Genomic DNA, 15,453 nt, shown 5'->3' on the forward strand with positions numbered 1-15,453 from the left:
GACGAGAGTAAGAACAGCCAGTGTTCACTGAGCACGTACTATGTGCCAACACGGCTCTGGGAACCATACATGCTCTCTCCCACTTGAGACAGCAACTCTCTCTGGGGCAGGTTCTGTTACTGTCCTCATTTTACAGGTGAGGATACCGCGATAGAAAGGTGGGCTTCTCACCCAAGGCCGCAGAGTGAGAGCCCTGGTTGTGTGACCCCAGACCCTAGGAGAAAACTGGAGCTGAAGCCATGGCTCTGCCACCCTCCCCCCCCCGACTGTAGGGCCTGGGACTCGCTCTCCTGGCTGGGGGAGTGGACTCCCCACAGGCCAGCAGGAGAATCAAAACAGAGAGGGGTCTGAGGGAGGTGAACCCTGTGCAAATGCCATTTACTGAAGGTTTTCAAGGCCCGAGGCTTTTGAGTGCTGATTCATTCCTGTGTCACACCTTCCCTAATTCACCGATACTTTGTGCCTAGTCTTGGCCTTGCTTTAGATTATATATCTCCAGCAGAAACCCTCAAAAATGGGGTTACCAAATCAAAGGATGTATCTGTGGCTTTTAAAACATGTTAGCAAATTGCTTTCCTAAAAGATGGTGCCAATTTATGTTGCCACTGGCAACAAAGGGAAACAATGTACCTTCATCTTTCTCTTCCGGAGCCAGGTCTGCTACAATGTCATCCACGTTGTCAGGTATAATATTGCATTGTTCCCCCTGCAAAAGGAATTTTCCTCAGAGGCCTCACATTAAAGAATGGAATGTGTGGAGGGAAGATGAGGGAGGATGTGACACCTAGTGCCCACTCTGTATTCAAGGCAGAGCTCTGGGACAACATTTACAATCTGACTGAAAAAGAAATGGCAATAAAGCCACTTCCAAACCGGACCGGTGGCAGACCATTGTTAATTGATTGTGGAACTCATGATGAAACCTGTTTGCCTGGATCCAATCATTCAGTTGGGCATCAAACCCTATTATGTTCATTTTGCTCATTTGTATTGTATGAATAATTTGTATACTAGAAACCTTGGGAGGCCCAGGGATGCCAGGGACCCCATAATTCAAGAGCAGAAAGGGGTACAAGCTCCTCATACCCCAGGTGGGAAGGGTGTGTGCCAGGGCAAGCTCTAACCCAGTACCTTCCGGGCAATTCTCTCGATGACGACCCTGGCTACTTGCGTGATGGACCCGCCCTCTGGGTCATAAAAAGGACTCTGAGGATGGTCCAGGCTGGTCAGGGGCCGGATTTTCTCCTGGGGAATTGTGGGTTTGTTGGGCGACTGCAGTGGGGGGAAAAACAGAGAGTGGGAATTAAAATTGGTTAAAAACCACAAAAGCAATTTTTTTATTTGCAAAAGCAATTTGTAGTCTGCTCGGAACAAAAAGCTTGATAGGAACTTAACAAGTATAACTGCTATTTATTTTGCGGAATTCTGTTCACGCCCTGCGTCGTGCACGGCCATCTGCTGGTCCCGACTTCCAGATTCCCCTGCGCACATGGTAGGTTCCTGCCCAGAGGAAGAAGCCATGCTGTGGAGAGGTCGCCCCAGCTAGGGGCCAGGTGGGCCTGAACGCAGAGCTCTTCCTACTAGCCCAGGCATTGGCAAACTTTTGTCTGCAGAGGGTCAGATGGTAAATATTTTAGGCTCCGTGGGCCAAACTGTGTCTGTCGCAAGGACTCAACTCAGCTGTTATGGTGAGAAAGCCGCCCCAGACAACACGTAATTGAGTATGTGAGGCTGGGTTCAGCAGTTTTATTTACAAATTAGGTGGAAGGCCAGGTGTGTCCCACAAACCGTAGTTACCACCGTCTGTCCCAGGCCATTCTACCACTGGTTCTCTGATGACTCCGGATTTTGATCATGTTGGTGTGTTGGCCATAACTGAGAAATATTGGCATCAGCAGAGATTCCAAACTCCTTAGCCTGGTTGTCCAGGAACCTTTGGAATGTGGCCCAGCCCCCTTTCTCCCTCTGCTCCTCGCCCCACTTCCTCCAGACATTTGCCTTTTGCCTGCTGTTCCCGGGCTTGTGGAAGGAGGAACTGCTCTTTAGCAGATTCCCTTTCTACCCCCTCCTGGCGGGATGATGAGTGCGTGCTACCGCTCTGTGAGTTCATGTAGGACACAGCCTGGGCCACATTCCCCTTTGTGTCCAGGACCCCCGCAACAGGGCTGGGCAAGGTTTGTCACTCACTACTCCAGGCACACACCCACCTCATAGGTCACCCCGCTGTCAGTGCCGGCGTCCCAAGGAATCAGGTCCTGCACCACCTTCTGCACCCAGCCGCACTCCTTGGTGCACAGGTCCTCTGCAGACAGGCCCACATTCCAGTCGGGGCTCGGGCCCATCATGGTCAGGAAGGACATTAAATGGCGGGTCCGGTCCACAGAAAACTCAGCCGAGGGTGCTGCTCTCCTGGAAACCAATCACAGAGACCATTCCATTAGGGACTCCAGGGAGCCCACTCCGAGGGCCATCTGGGCAGGCCACGGCTAAAGGATGAGAAGCACAGAAGGAATGTGGGTTCTTGGTCTCCCACGGCCTTTGGCCATGAGTGGTGTACACCCTCCTCTCCGCCAAGTCTGCCCACTGGCCACATGTAGAGAGCCACATGCTGCCATTCTATTCCACACCTCTCATGTGTACACAGCATGTACTACTGTTTTGTACTTTCGCATTGATTTGTTAGCTGCTTATTGCCTGTCACCTCTCACAGGAATGACTATACGCTCCGGGAAAGCAGGGCTTTTGCCTGTCTTATCACGGCTTTGTTTCCAGTTCCTGTAACAGTGCTTGGCACGGAATGATTCTGAATAAATGAATGAACGGATACTTGGTTCTACGTGTGAGCCCAGCTGTGTTGGATATGAGAGGAACTTTACAAATAAACGCTGGCTAACGCCCCGAGCCCTTATGCTTTCTCGTGGAATCCCCAGAACGGAATAATTGATTCCAATTCATGGATGCGGAAGCTGAGGCTCGGAAGGGTTACGTGGCTTGTCCAAAGTCACTAAGTGGTAGAATGGAGACCACAACCCAAAGGTCCACATTCATTCAAGGACAGTATTATTTTCATCATCAGTTTCTAAATCCTCCACCTGCCTCCTTGTCACTGTGCTGAGATCTCCATTGTGCCACCAGAGGGAGTGTCTTCCCCATCCTGCTGTCTGCATAACAGGCAGCTAGCTTTACAGCAAGGCCCTGCCCTGGCACCAGGCTCTCAGCCACTGCCCCCCTTCAGTGTATGGGGACCCCCCCCAAGGAGCCAAAGACCTTTGGCTGACAACCCCTGAGCCACATCCTGTCTCCTCGTGTTGCTAAGAAGAGGTTGTAGGCGAGGCTGGCGGTGGCCCACGGAGGAGCTGGTTGGAGGGTTAGAGTCAGTCGACACCAGCTTGGTAGCAGGCCTGTGTTACTTAGTTTCTCTTTCCCTGCGGGGTTAGAATTATTATACTGTTTTGTAGGGAAGAAAGGAAAGTGTAGAGAGGTTCATGAACTTAGAGATAATGGGGGCGAGGCTTGAGGTTTGCAGGCCGAGCTGCCTGACTCTGCGCCCCCGGGCTGCTAATCGTGAGGAATCCTTGGCTGGGGGCCAACTCATCTGTTCAGTCCAGCTGGCAGCTGGTCCACCTCAGCTGTTGAGGAGTCCCTGTGTCCCTCTGCTGGGACCAGCTGTTTCTGGCTGCCTTCACCTGTCCCCGGAAAGCATCGACTCCAGATCTGGCCAGGCCCCATGGCACTGGGTGGCTCCAGCTCTGCCGGGCCAGAAGGCATCAAACAATAAGCAGAGAGATGGGGAAGCCCCATCTTGGACACACTGGCAAACCAACAAACCTTTCTGTGCCTGAATCTGTAAAACGAGGACCCCCATACGGGTTACTGTGAGTGTTCAGGGAGACAACTTGCCTGTGGTACTCAGTCCAGCGCCTGCCCCCTGGGCTATTTTTACCGTGCCGTATCCTTTCCGCATGTGTGTGTTTCCTGGCATGAGGTCAGTGGTTTCAGCAGCTTCTTCAAAGACCTGGTTTCTAGAATGCCTGCAGCCTGGGGTGCTGCAGCATCGCTCACCTAGGGGCTAGTAGCCACAGACTGGCGTCTGCCTTCCACTAAGTGCCAGACAGAGAACACTGGCATCTGGGTGAGGCTGCTTTGTGCCCCAGCTCTCCTTGGCCCCTGAAAGTCCAGTAGTGCCTTGGAGAGTAGGCTTTCTCTTCCATTGCCGTAGAGACCAACCTTCCCACCTACTCCCTATCTCCTTGAGCGTGGGGCTTTGGGTAAGCTTAGTGGTTCATATTCTGTACCCCACTGGTGAGACTGTTCACCATGACAACCCGAGGGGAAGAAAACAGCTCTACTGAGGAATCCAGAGCTGGAGAAACCAAACCAACCCCCACCGGACACCCCCTGGATTCACGGCTCAGCCGATGGCTGTAACTATCTGAGAACCTCGTGTTTTACAAGGACTTATGCAAATCATTCTGTGCAAATGCATTTTGGCCAAATCTGTAATCTGAGGGAGGTATCCTACAGTCCTTGGTACGTATTTCAAGAGGTAGGAAATTTGCAGCAACCAATCTGTGCACAAAACACCTCAATTGCTTAGGACCCCTGGTGGACCTTCCCAGAGTATGTTGAGTTCAGTCTTTCCATGGAGTGTCTTGTGTAACTTCCACCTTCCCTGCTGGGTTCCTATAGAGTAGGGGCCATGTTTGCCTTGTTCACAGCTACAACCCAGTGCCTGGCATAGAACTTGGCATGCAGTGGATTCTCATCAAATATTTGTTGAAATAAATGAATTAATCTAAGAAACAAATATGGAGCCGTTGTACTTTCTTTGACCTTCAAATGTAATTTAAAAATCATCTCAATGTATTTAGTACTTCTATAATAAAAATGCAATGTTAAAATAATGAGTTAAGAATATATGTGAATTTTCTTTAGGAAGTGCTAAATATGATTGGAGTTCTTTAATTTGCCCAAACCATAATAGACATTCTGATTCATGCTTTCTTATATGCCACATTCCCCCATATTCTGTTAATTTGGTTTCATTTTTCTATGTGGGATTTAAATTTTAATCAGTTTTCTGGCAAAGACAGTTGATCTGGCCATGCCATAAAACCGAATACATTATAAAGCATGATAATGGAAATGACGTAAGATTCAGGATAGGAAATAAAGATAAATTAGTGGCACAGACTGGGGATCCCACAAACTTTAGAGAAGGATTTATTCAGTTTAGGGGGAAAGAAAAGATTGTCAATAAGTGGGGTTGGGCTACTTTAATTGCAATAAAAATATGGGGTTCACATCTAATATCACACACATACAAAATCCAGTGTTAAATAGAAAACAACCAGATTATTGAAAAAAAGTCAAGTTTTCTGATCTGTTAGAGAAATGTTAATTTTCTCAGCTTACCAACAATAAAAGTAATCACAAATGTAGCTAATTGATTAGACATCAACTAAAACCACCTGTATAATGAAAACAGCTGTACTGAATTAGAGAGAAAATAACATGTGGGCAAAAGGGCTCCCTCTAGCCCACAGGTGGCAAACACAAGGCCCGTGGGCCGAACCTGACCCTCCACCTTGTTTTATCCGGCCCCGCACCTTGTTTCTATGAGCTCTCCCTGAACTGTTAAGGAGTAGTTACATTTGTACAGTCCTAAAGTCACATTCGGCCCCTTGAAGGCAACCTCGAGGCTGCTGTGGCCCCCAGTGAACATGAGTTTGACACCCCTTCCCTGGAGTGACCGACAAATGTTAATATCTGTTGCATATTCAGAGTTAATCCAAATCTGTAAGAAAAATATCACAATCTCGATAAATAAAACATTTCTCAACAAAAATTCCAAAAGCAGCACAAAAGAAAAGAGGCAATAAAGGGTTTTTATGATTTTTTTAGAGTCTTATTATCCTCTTCTAAATTAAAGATCCACACCGGTGAGACTCAAGCCACTGGTGACCCAGATCACTCACATACTGAGTTCTGTCCCCCATGGTGTGTTTCAACTAATGCCCAATAGTTTTTGATGTTGCAGAAACTCAGTAAGACCACTAGAGAGCGCTCGAGCCACGCATTAGGCTGAGGCCCGGTGTGAGTGGAGGAAGGTTTGAGTGGTTTCTAGACTTAGAAAACTGTATAACCTGGAGGCACCTGGAGCTCTGGGTCCATCTGGTTGATTAAATCATAAATAGTCCAGTCTTCCTTTACAATCCTGAGGACATCAGTGGGCCTGGGCAAGTGCTGCAGGAGGCAGGGAGGGCCCTGTGCCTACAGCCCTGATTTGAGAGAGAGATGCCTCTGACCTTATGGGGAACCATGGCTTGGGTGATTCCGGGGCACAGACCCCCCCAGAGGCAGGATTTCTGGGCAGGGTGAGGGTGTCTCCAGTTCACCAGCCCCTCCTCTGTCTTGAGAACGCGACCATTGTCTAATCAAATGTTAATTAAGCAGAGTGGCTGGGAATCATTAAGGAGATTACAGTCCTTTACAGGGCTCATTATAAGAAAGGGAATATAAATTCTTTTTTAAAATAAACTCTTTTATTTTTTTTTAAAGAAATAAAAAATTCTTTTTAAAAGTTCCAGTAATTCCTAACATCCAGACTAAACCAGAGCAACTGGGTGGTGGAAATTCAGAATCGATTTTCAGGAAACCTGAGCATTTTTTGCTCGGGCGCCAGAGGAACTGGTGACTGATGTGGGTTTTGTTGAGAATTTGTCTTTCCTGTCTCTACCTGTGCTCCAGGCTGTTGGAGCCACAGTTTGATTTATTGAACTAAACAAGTCAGCGGCTAATTTGTTCATTCAAGGCTGTCCTTTGAGAAGTGGTCTAGTGGATAAAGATGAAGATCATTGGAAAACAAGTCAGTTTCCACGGGCAGGACCTTGCAAAGTAGGTCACTCTGGCTTTCCACTGGCCCAAGAGAGACTGGAATCCCATTAACCTCAATTGAGCAGGCTCAGTGAGGAGAGGGGCAGGGCTGCGTCTGCAAAACAAAACTTGGCTGCGTGGAGGCTTCCCAATTTGACTTCCTAATGAGATTTGGAAGGGGGAAGGGGAACATGGGGTGTGGGAATATCAAAGAAAAATAACATTCCCTTGACCAGCTGGTAGCACTGAGTGGAGAGGGTTTGGGTGTTTGGGAAGTCTGAGTGTTTGCCGTCAATTAATTCTGTTCCACTGGGGTATTAGGATGTCTAAGGGAGGAGTGAAGCGTGGGAAGGTATCTCCAAATATTTTTTTTTCAATTTCTCAGAAAGCCTATCCTGTCTTAAAAACCAAGAAAAAAAAAGTCCATTGATTCTTTCATTCCCTTGGAGCTGCGGCTCAGTCTCATCTTTCACAGCAAACTTCACAGACAAGTTGTCTGTACTCGCTGACTCCATAACCCCATCTTCTGTTCGCATTTCACCCTGCTCCAGGCTGTTTACCTCTCCCCCTCCACTTCGCAGAGAGGAGTCTCAGTCAAGTCACTGACAGATCTTCACGTTGGTAAATCTAGTGGGCACCTTGCAGCTCTAATCGTGCTTGATTTCTCAGCCGCGCTGGATGCAGGCTGACCACTCCTTGAATGCCTTCTTCACCCGGCTTTTCTGATAGCAAGTTTCCTTCCCCAGTTTCTTTGCTATTCCTTTTCTGTTTCCTTTGCGGGCCAGTCCTCCTCAGCCCTAAATACTGGTGCTCTCTGGACTCAGCCTGAAGCCCTTGCCTTATTCTCAAGCTCTCTCTCACCTATAACCTTGTCATTATCACCCATTCCTTGTTGACTCTTAGTGCAGAATTCCACACCCCCCGCCCCTGGGACCCATGAGCTTCAGAGCTTTATAGGTAACTGTTTACATAACACCCCCAACGGGGTATCTTCAAGGCATTTCCAAGGTAACCCATCCAGAACTGAATCCATTGAACTTCATCTGATGTTCCATATCTTGTGAGAGGACCCCCCAACACATGAATTACACATCTTGACCTCTCTGCCTTTCTCATCCTCCTTATCCAACCTATCACCACAGCCATCTAGTTTTACCCCCAGGTATCTCCCAGGCCCCTGCACCTCTCCGTCCCCACCACCACCGTCCTAGTCAGTCACTGTTAATTCTCCCCGCACCTCTGCAACAGCCTCATCACAGGTCTCACCTCAGCTACTCTCACCCTTTTCATATTGGAGCCAGGGTGTTTTAATCTAAGTCTGATCATGTTGTCATCCAGTTAAAAACCCTTCAATGATTTCCCATTACTCTTAATGTAAAAATCAAAATCTCGAATGGCGCATGGGTTGGCCCCGCACCAAGCTCAGCTCTGATTTCTGGATATAGTTACACCATAACCTGTTAGAACTTTATGCTCTGCTCCCTCCTCAGGGCTTTTGAACATAATGGTCTCTCCAGACTTTCTAGAATGTTCTCCTCTTGCTTTGCTTCTTTACCTAGTTAACTCTGATTGATTCTTTAACTCTTAGCTCAATTCCCATTTCCTCAAGGAAGGTTTCTCTGACCTCCAGGCAGGGTTGGGCTCCCAACCACACACTGGCACAACAGCTTATGTCTTTGTTTCATAGACATGTCACATTCGTCACTGAATGTCTCTTCCTCCGTTAAACTGTAAGCCCCGTGAGAAGATCTGCTCTGCTCAGTGCTGTGTCCCTGGGGGCCTTGCACAGTGCTGTCCTTGGGGGACCCCAGATGCATGTTTGCTGAGGCAGTTAAGTGTTTCAGTTGCCCTCGATAGAACTTAGGGTAAGTGCAAGTTAGGAATCTGTTTTTTGTTTTTTTGTTTTTGGGTTTTTTTTTTTGCAGGAGTCAGTTTGGTGTGGTCGCACTGCTAATTTCATGCTGATCAGAAGTCTGATTGGCAGCTTTATGTTTTGATTGATTAAAGAATGGATAATGAACCGTTACTTAATCAGAAGGACCTTGTAGTGAAGGGCGTAGACACTAAAGTCAGCTTCTGCACTGGTGCAGCTGGATGCGGAGGCTGGACTTGTCACTCAACCTCTGAGCATCGGTCCCGTCCTCTGTAAGATGAGGATTATGATCCCCATGGCGTTTATCATGGGGTTAGTGTGAGGGTTACGTGGGATAAGGAATGCAAGTGCCTACTACGGTATCCAGCAAATAGTGGGTTCTCTCTGTTTCCTTTCTTTCCTCTTTCCCTTCCTCCCTCTCTCCTTCCTGAAGCACCTTGATTTACAGTTTACATCTTTCTAAACCCAGGCTCCTTAAGGGAAAGTCGTATAGGTTTCCATAGTGGTGTAAAAGTTGACATCCACAAACTGTGTCCCAGATGTCCCCGACCCCTACTTGGTCTTGGCCCCTGCCTGTTTAGAGGACCAAAGGTGAGGAACTCATCATATAAAGATTCTGAGAGCCTGGGAGCTGGGGGAAGCTGAGAAGAAAGCCTGGCAAACAGGATTCAGAATGGGTTTTTTTTTTCTGATTGATGTTAATTATGCAAAGGGGGCTGAGGGCCTTTGTGAACTCACATCGGTGTTTTCTGGTGGGACCGGCAGGAAACAAGCAAATGCGCCCCCACCAGGAGAGAGCCCCGCCCAGCAGGCCCTACCTCTATTGCTTCTTGGAGGGAAAGGCACTTTTAAGCCTGAGCAAGTTTTCAACTACAGTCAACCCTTAAAAAGCATTTGGACTGTGCAGGTCCATTTAACAGGGTGGGACAGGAGTGGGTTTACAGTTGTTCATATGGAAAATAGTGTGATAATTAATAACTAAGAATATAAGAATAAAGTCAAGTGTTTTGCATACTCACAATTATAAACCTACATTTGCCCACTTGTATACGGGGAATTTTTTTCAATAAATACGTATAGTCCTGTAAATGTATTTTCTCTTCCTTATGATTTTTAAAATAACATTTTTTTTCTAGCTTACTCTATTGTAAGAAAACAGTGTATAAAACACTGTTTTCATAAAACATGTTTTCTGTTTATATGTTTACGTTTTACATAAAACATATAAACATGTGTTAATCGACTGTTTATGTTATTGGTATGGCTTCTTGTCAGCAGTAGGTTATTAGTAGTTAAGATTTGGGGGAGTCAAAAGTTGTACATGGATTTCCAGCTGTGCAAAGGGTTGGTACCCCAAGCCCCTGTGCTGTTTCAGGGTTCACTTACTCTGTTCTCAGCTTCCTCAGACAAGATCCAGAGCAAGGCCCAGAGTTCACAGCAAGCTAAGCCCTTGGTCAGCTGTCCCCGTCCTCTCTTGCTCTACTCAAGCCTCCACCCAGGGACTCAGATCCACCAAACCTGGGCCACTCTGGGGCTAGGAGCATCCTTCCAGACTCAGCCTGCGGCACCTCCTGCACAAAGACTTCCGGACCTTGCCCTGGCCCCGGCCCCAGGCTGGGTTGTGCCCCTTCTCTGGGCTCCCAGAGCCACTCATATCCTCATCATAATACTTCTTCTTTGGGAGCAAACAGGGCTACAGTGATATTACAGTGGATCCATTCTGTGTATACGGGGCCACGGGCACTTGTGCAGAGCAGGCCTGGAGTGGTGGAACTCTGCTTGTTGTCTGTCTCCTCCTCGGCTGGGCATTCCAAAGGGTGGGGACTGGGTGTAAGATGGGCACCTAGTAGGGCATGAGCCATTAATTTCCCAAATGGTTAAGCAGGTGGTCACCAGGTACCTGGCAACAGCTTGCCTGACACCAGCTGGTCCTGTGCGAGTGCACCTCCCTTGGCTCCTGCTGCCCCATCCTGTGGAGTCCTTCTTATCCTTCCCTTCCTACCTTTTATATGAGTCCGCCTTTTCTCCCACTGAGCAGTAGCTCATTCATCCCTCACGTTGTTGCCATCTTCATCAGTGTTATCATGAGTGGATGCAGATGGCTCCACCGAGGGGCGAGCCAAGCCTGTCTTCATAAACCACTTTTTTGGTGGTTGGCTGGGAACTTTGCTCCAGGCCTGGTATCCATGAAGGAGAAATAAAATCCAGGCTCGTTCAAGGAACTGCATGGAAATCAGGGTGCCGCAGGGAGGTGCAGAGTAGGGGCGGCCAGATGTGAGCCCTGAGGAACAGGAGGCAGCGGCTGAAGCATGTCACCCTCACTGTGCCCTCACAGGGGAACTGAGGAGTGCAGACTGCATCCTGGAGTCACACGAGGTCGTGGAGGGATTCTAAGGCAGGGCCTCAGACTTGGGTTCTTAGAAGGTCACTCTGAGAACCGAGGATGAAGAATCAGATGGGGGAGCCCATGGGAGAGGGGAGAATCTAAGTGGTCTAGGTGAGAAAAGATGGTGGCTTGAACTAATGGCAGGAGAATGGCCAGGTGAGCAGTGACTTGGGAGATACTAAGAAGGCAGAACCAATAACACTTAGTGATGGGTTCCATTTTTGATATGATGAGTTCAAGGTCCATGTGGGGCACCCACAGAGGTGCCCAAGAAACTGATGGATGGATTTATCTATCACCTACCTACCTACCCACCTACCTGGGGAAGGGGTGGCTTGGGGAGCCATCAGCATACCCCTACTTACCAAAATGCATGGTAGGATGAAATCTCTAAGAGATAAAGTAGACAGAAAAGATGGAGACTAAGAATGGAACCTGGGGTAAACCTGGCTTCTCATGAGGCATCTTTGCCTAGAGTGAGTACACCCGTGAGCTTGGAGAGAGAATGTACTTCAGCTTGTTGTGGCTGAGAGCATGAGTGAACACATGCTGGTGAATCTGTGTTCTGGGTTGGATCCTCTGCAGTGTTAGAGCCATCAGGGGGAACAGAGACCAAGACTGCATCCTGAGAGGACAGGGGCACCGGTGACACTCTACACATGGGCATGCACCTGGCCTGTGTGTCCATCTAAGAGGTATTGCTGACTTTAATGAGCTAACTGGCATGCTGTGGCCATCAGGTGAGTGGCTCCAAGTTCAAGGCTATGACAGGGAGAGTGAAGAGGCAGGGTCTGTTTGTTACTTACACGTTGAGAGGCTGCCAGGCTGGCCACTGAGCTTTGGCTTTGATTACGGTGAGGACCTCGTCGCTCTGCAAAAAAGGACCATAGATATTTAGTGAGGAGAGCTGGGCTCAGGGGAGCAAGAGGGTTTTGGCATGGTCACACTGTCTACCCCACTAACTTACCTTCTATGGAGGCTCTACCTGCCCAGGTGTGGGAGCCATCCGGCCCCAGGGTGGGGAAGCCCTGAGGCCTATGCAATCTCAGGAGGCAGGGCTGAGTGCCCAGTGTGCCTGGTGCATGCTGGATACCAATGGGTGGACCGAGCCACACCTTGGGTTCCAGCTCAGCCCGTCCCTTCACCCCTGGAGCCAGGCTCTGACCTGGACTCTGCCTTGGATGGCCAGACTTCCGTATGTGTCTAACCCGGAGGGAAGATTGTGTGCTCCGTGTCCAGACCCAGACTGAGGCCTGCTCCAGGCCACGCTGTACTGGGAGCCCACACTGCCCCCAGGATCGTCTCCCCTGAGGCGTCTCCTGCTGTTGAGACTCTCGCACCAGATCGGACTCCTTCAGATGAGGAGGCCTGGGTCAAACACCCCATGCCACTCATATTGTTACACTCTATTTTTCTTTGGACAGTGTGTAGACCACCCTTAGGGTGTGGGGACCTTAAATAATTTTTGGAGGAAGGATCTGACAATTACCATTTTGAACGAGAGCGTGAAGTCATCATTGGGGGGAAAATCAGAACTTTGCTGATTTTTGTTAAATATGAGGTTTGTTTGGGTTCTTATTTTCAATTACGCACTGGGAGTGAGGGGGTATTGTACTCCGTCTCCCCCCCCTTCTGGCCTGGGCTCTACAGTGCTCAGACACCGCTGCCCACTATGCATACAGAAGTCCAGACTGTGGCCGGCTGTGGAAGGGAGAGCTTTGCTGCTGACTAAACAGGTCCCCGAGCTGTAGGAGGGCAGAGGCGTGCTTGGACGGCTCACAGCTTTGCCCCAGTTCTGACAGCCGTGCCTGGCTGTGGGTGCCTGGAACATCATATTTGGAATGAACTGGTGGATTTCTCCTCAGTTGGGTAACTTGCCCAGAAAATCCCACAGCCCTGAGGAGACTGGAAGGAAGGAGGTCAGAAGTGTCTCCAGGATCAGGCCCAGAGATTGTCAAAGGCCTGCTGGTCTGGAGCACCTCCTTGGTGGGTGGTAGGCCTTTGAGAGGAAGAGAGATCAGCTGGATTCAGCTTGGCCTGGGTGTTACAGATGGTCCTGATGGGGTGAAGGGCAGAAGTGTGGCCCACAGGGCCAAGCCTCAGAGCTCCTCCTTCCAACCCAAGAAGAAACTTGCAGCCTTTTCCTGAGCTCAGGCTTCCCTCTTTAAAACAATTGTATTTTAATTTATTGATTTGAGAGAGAGAGAGGGGGAAACATCAATTTGTTGTTCTACCCACACATGCATTCATTGGTTGACTCCAGCATGCACCCTGACCAGGGATTGAACCCCCAACCCTAGCTCATTGGGAGGATGCTCTAACCAACTGAGGTACCTGGCCAGGGCTCAGGCTTCCCTCTTTTCATCAGAGGAAAGAATCTTTGGATGCATAAACACTCCACATTCATATGTTTTGAAAGAGCATTTCTAAGTACTAACTGAGAGGTTTACACTTCTCATGAGAGACATTTTTATGTTGAGAATATCTCCCTGATTTATTCCTTATAAATATCTATTAAATAACTGAAAGAAGCTGCTTATCATGAAGTCACATGTGAGACCTGGACTATCTCCCAAATGCCAGCGCTGGGTCTCCCAAGACCTGGGTGGCCGCAGTCATCTCATGCATCCCATGTCCCATGGTGAACTCTTCGTCCAACCCAGAACCTGTTCCTCCTCCCATGGCCCCATGTGGGTAAAGGCTCATCCACCCGCTGCCTAAAGTAGACACCAGACATCACCAACATTCCTCCACCTCGCGCCCCTTCACAGCGATCAGGCCCCAACATCCGCTGCATCCACAGACTTATCTCTTGAATCCTTCCACAGTCTCCTCACTGGTCTCTTAGTCTCCTGCACCTTCTCGCTTTCCCCCACCGCACCCTCCACGTTGCTGCAAATCCAACCGATCCACTCCTTGCCTATCCCTCCAGCGGCAACCCACAACTTGCATGGCCATTTTGAAATTCCTGGTATACTTTTTTGATTCGTAATTCCAGAATACTCCATGCTTATTGTGGACAGAGCTAGCAGCACAGAAGCACTCAGTGTAAATGTGGAGCACTTCCCACTTCAGCGCGTGCTCTGCGTCTGCCTCCTTCTCCAGAACGATGCAGTTCGGTGTGCGTCACTCCAGGCCTTCGACTCTACTGATGTAACTACAGGCGCGCGCATGCGTCAGACACAGCTCCTCATACTGTGCATCTTATTCTGCACCAGGATTTTTACATTTTTCCTTAATATTACATCATTGGAAACTTTCCTTGTCAATGGATACAGCGTCAGAGCTTGTTGTTGATTTTTGAAGTAGGGAAGGTCTTCCAATTATAGGAAGCCTGGTCAAGACTAATAAAAAAGAAATCCAAGGAATGAGATACTGCCTGATGCTGATCATTTTGCCCTGAAATGCTTTACTGAAATGAAAAAAATCAGCACGGGTGGAGCTGAAGTGGTCACTGAGTTGGCAGGCCCTGCGGCATCACCTTGCATTGCAATTAAATCTTGGTTTTTGGGTCCCAACTAATGACATATTGATTTTGTTTTTGCAGAATAAGTCCACAAAAGTTGTTTGGGCCCTTCATTAGTGTTTATTTATGGTGATGAAATTCCGTCTGTAGTTTTCAGAGCTGCGGAGGCTCCCAGGATGGTGGGTCCATGTGCCGGGTCATTAGAACAGCTTGCTGCTATAATTTATTTCATCTAGTGGCTCCACACCATCTGCACCATCAACTGCTTATTGTCCCTCATTTGTGCTCATTCATGTTATCCAATGAAATAAGAAAGCAGGAGCAGTCTGGAAAAATTACTTTTAAAGCTAAGTAATTTTGTTACTGCATCAAAATTCTCTGGTAGAACCCGAGTCCTACAGGATTGGAGAGTGTCTAGCTTGTTCATGGCCATATCTAAATGCCACAGGTGGACGATCAGTAAATTTCTGAAAAAGCAAAGCCACATCATTCTTTTTGATATACAAGTATGCGTAGAATTCCATAGCACAGATGTTCTCTAATATTTTTTAACCGTTATTGGTGGATATTTAATTGTTGCCATAAATGATGCATGATGGACATGTGTGTTTGTATTTCTTTGTTTACAAACCTAAGGGTTCCTGTGTCATAGGTTCCCAGAAATGATTAAAAGATAAAGCAGATTTAAATTTTTGGCAGGGCCTACCGATTTTTCCTCCAAGTGTCTGCACCAATTTATACTCCAGCAAGAATGTGTACAAGCCTGCCCGTGTCTTCACAACTTTGGACACACTGGATACTGTCATTCTCCTTAGCATTTACTAACCCAGCAGGCAGAAACATAGTTTGGTT

At 48.2% G+C, this 15,453-nt stretch overlaps 1 protein-coding gene across 1 annotated transcript in view; it reads right to left on the reverse strand.

Annotated features, from left to right (window-relative positions):
* SPON1 (spondin 1) overlaps positions 1-15,453 on the reverse strand; it is a 259,314-nt gene that overhangs the window by 12,575 nt on the left and 231,286 nt on the right. Inside the window, exons 7-10 of the mRNA XM_024558840.4 lie at positions 11,942-12,006; positions 2,208-2,409; positions 1,132-1,272; positions 631-706 (exon numbers count right to left, since the gene is read on the reverse strand). Of these exons, the coding sequence (XP_024414608.1) occupies positions 631-706; positions 1,132-1,272; positions 2,208-2,409; positions 11,942-12,006 (484 nt within the window). The remainder of the gene's footprint in view (positions 1-630; positions 707-1,131; positions 1,273-2,207; positions 2,410-11,941; positions 12,007-15,453) is intronic.

The sequence above is a fragment of the Desmodus rotundus genome, chromosome 5 (assembly GCF_022682495.2).
Source record: "Desmodus rotundus isolate HL8 chromosome 5, HLdesRot8A.1, whole genome shotgun sequence".
NCBI lineage: Eukaryota > Metazoa > Chordata > Mammalia > Chiroptera > Phyllostomidae > Desmodus > Desmodus rotundus.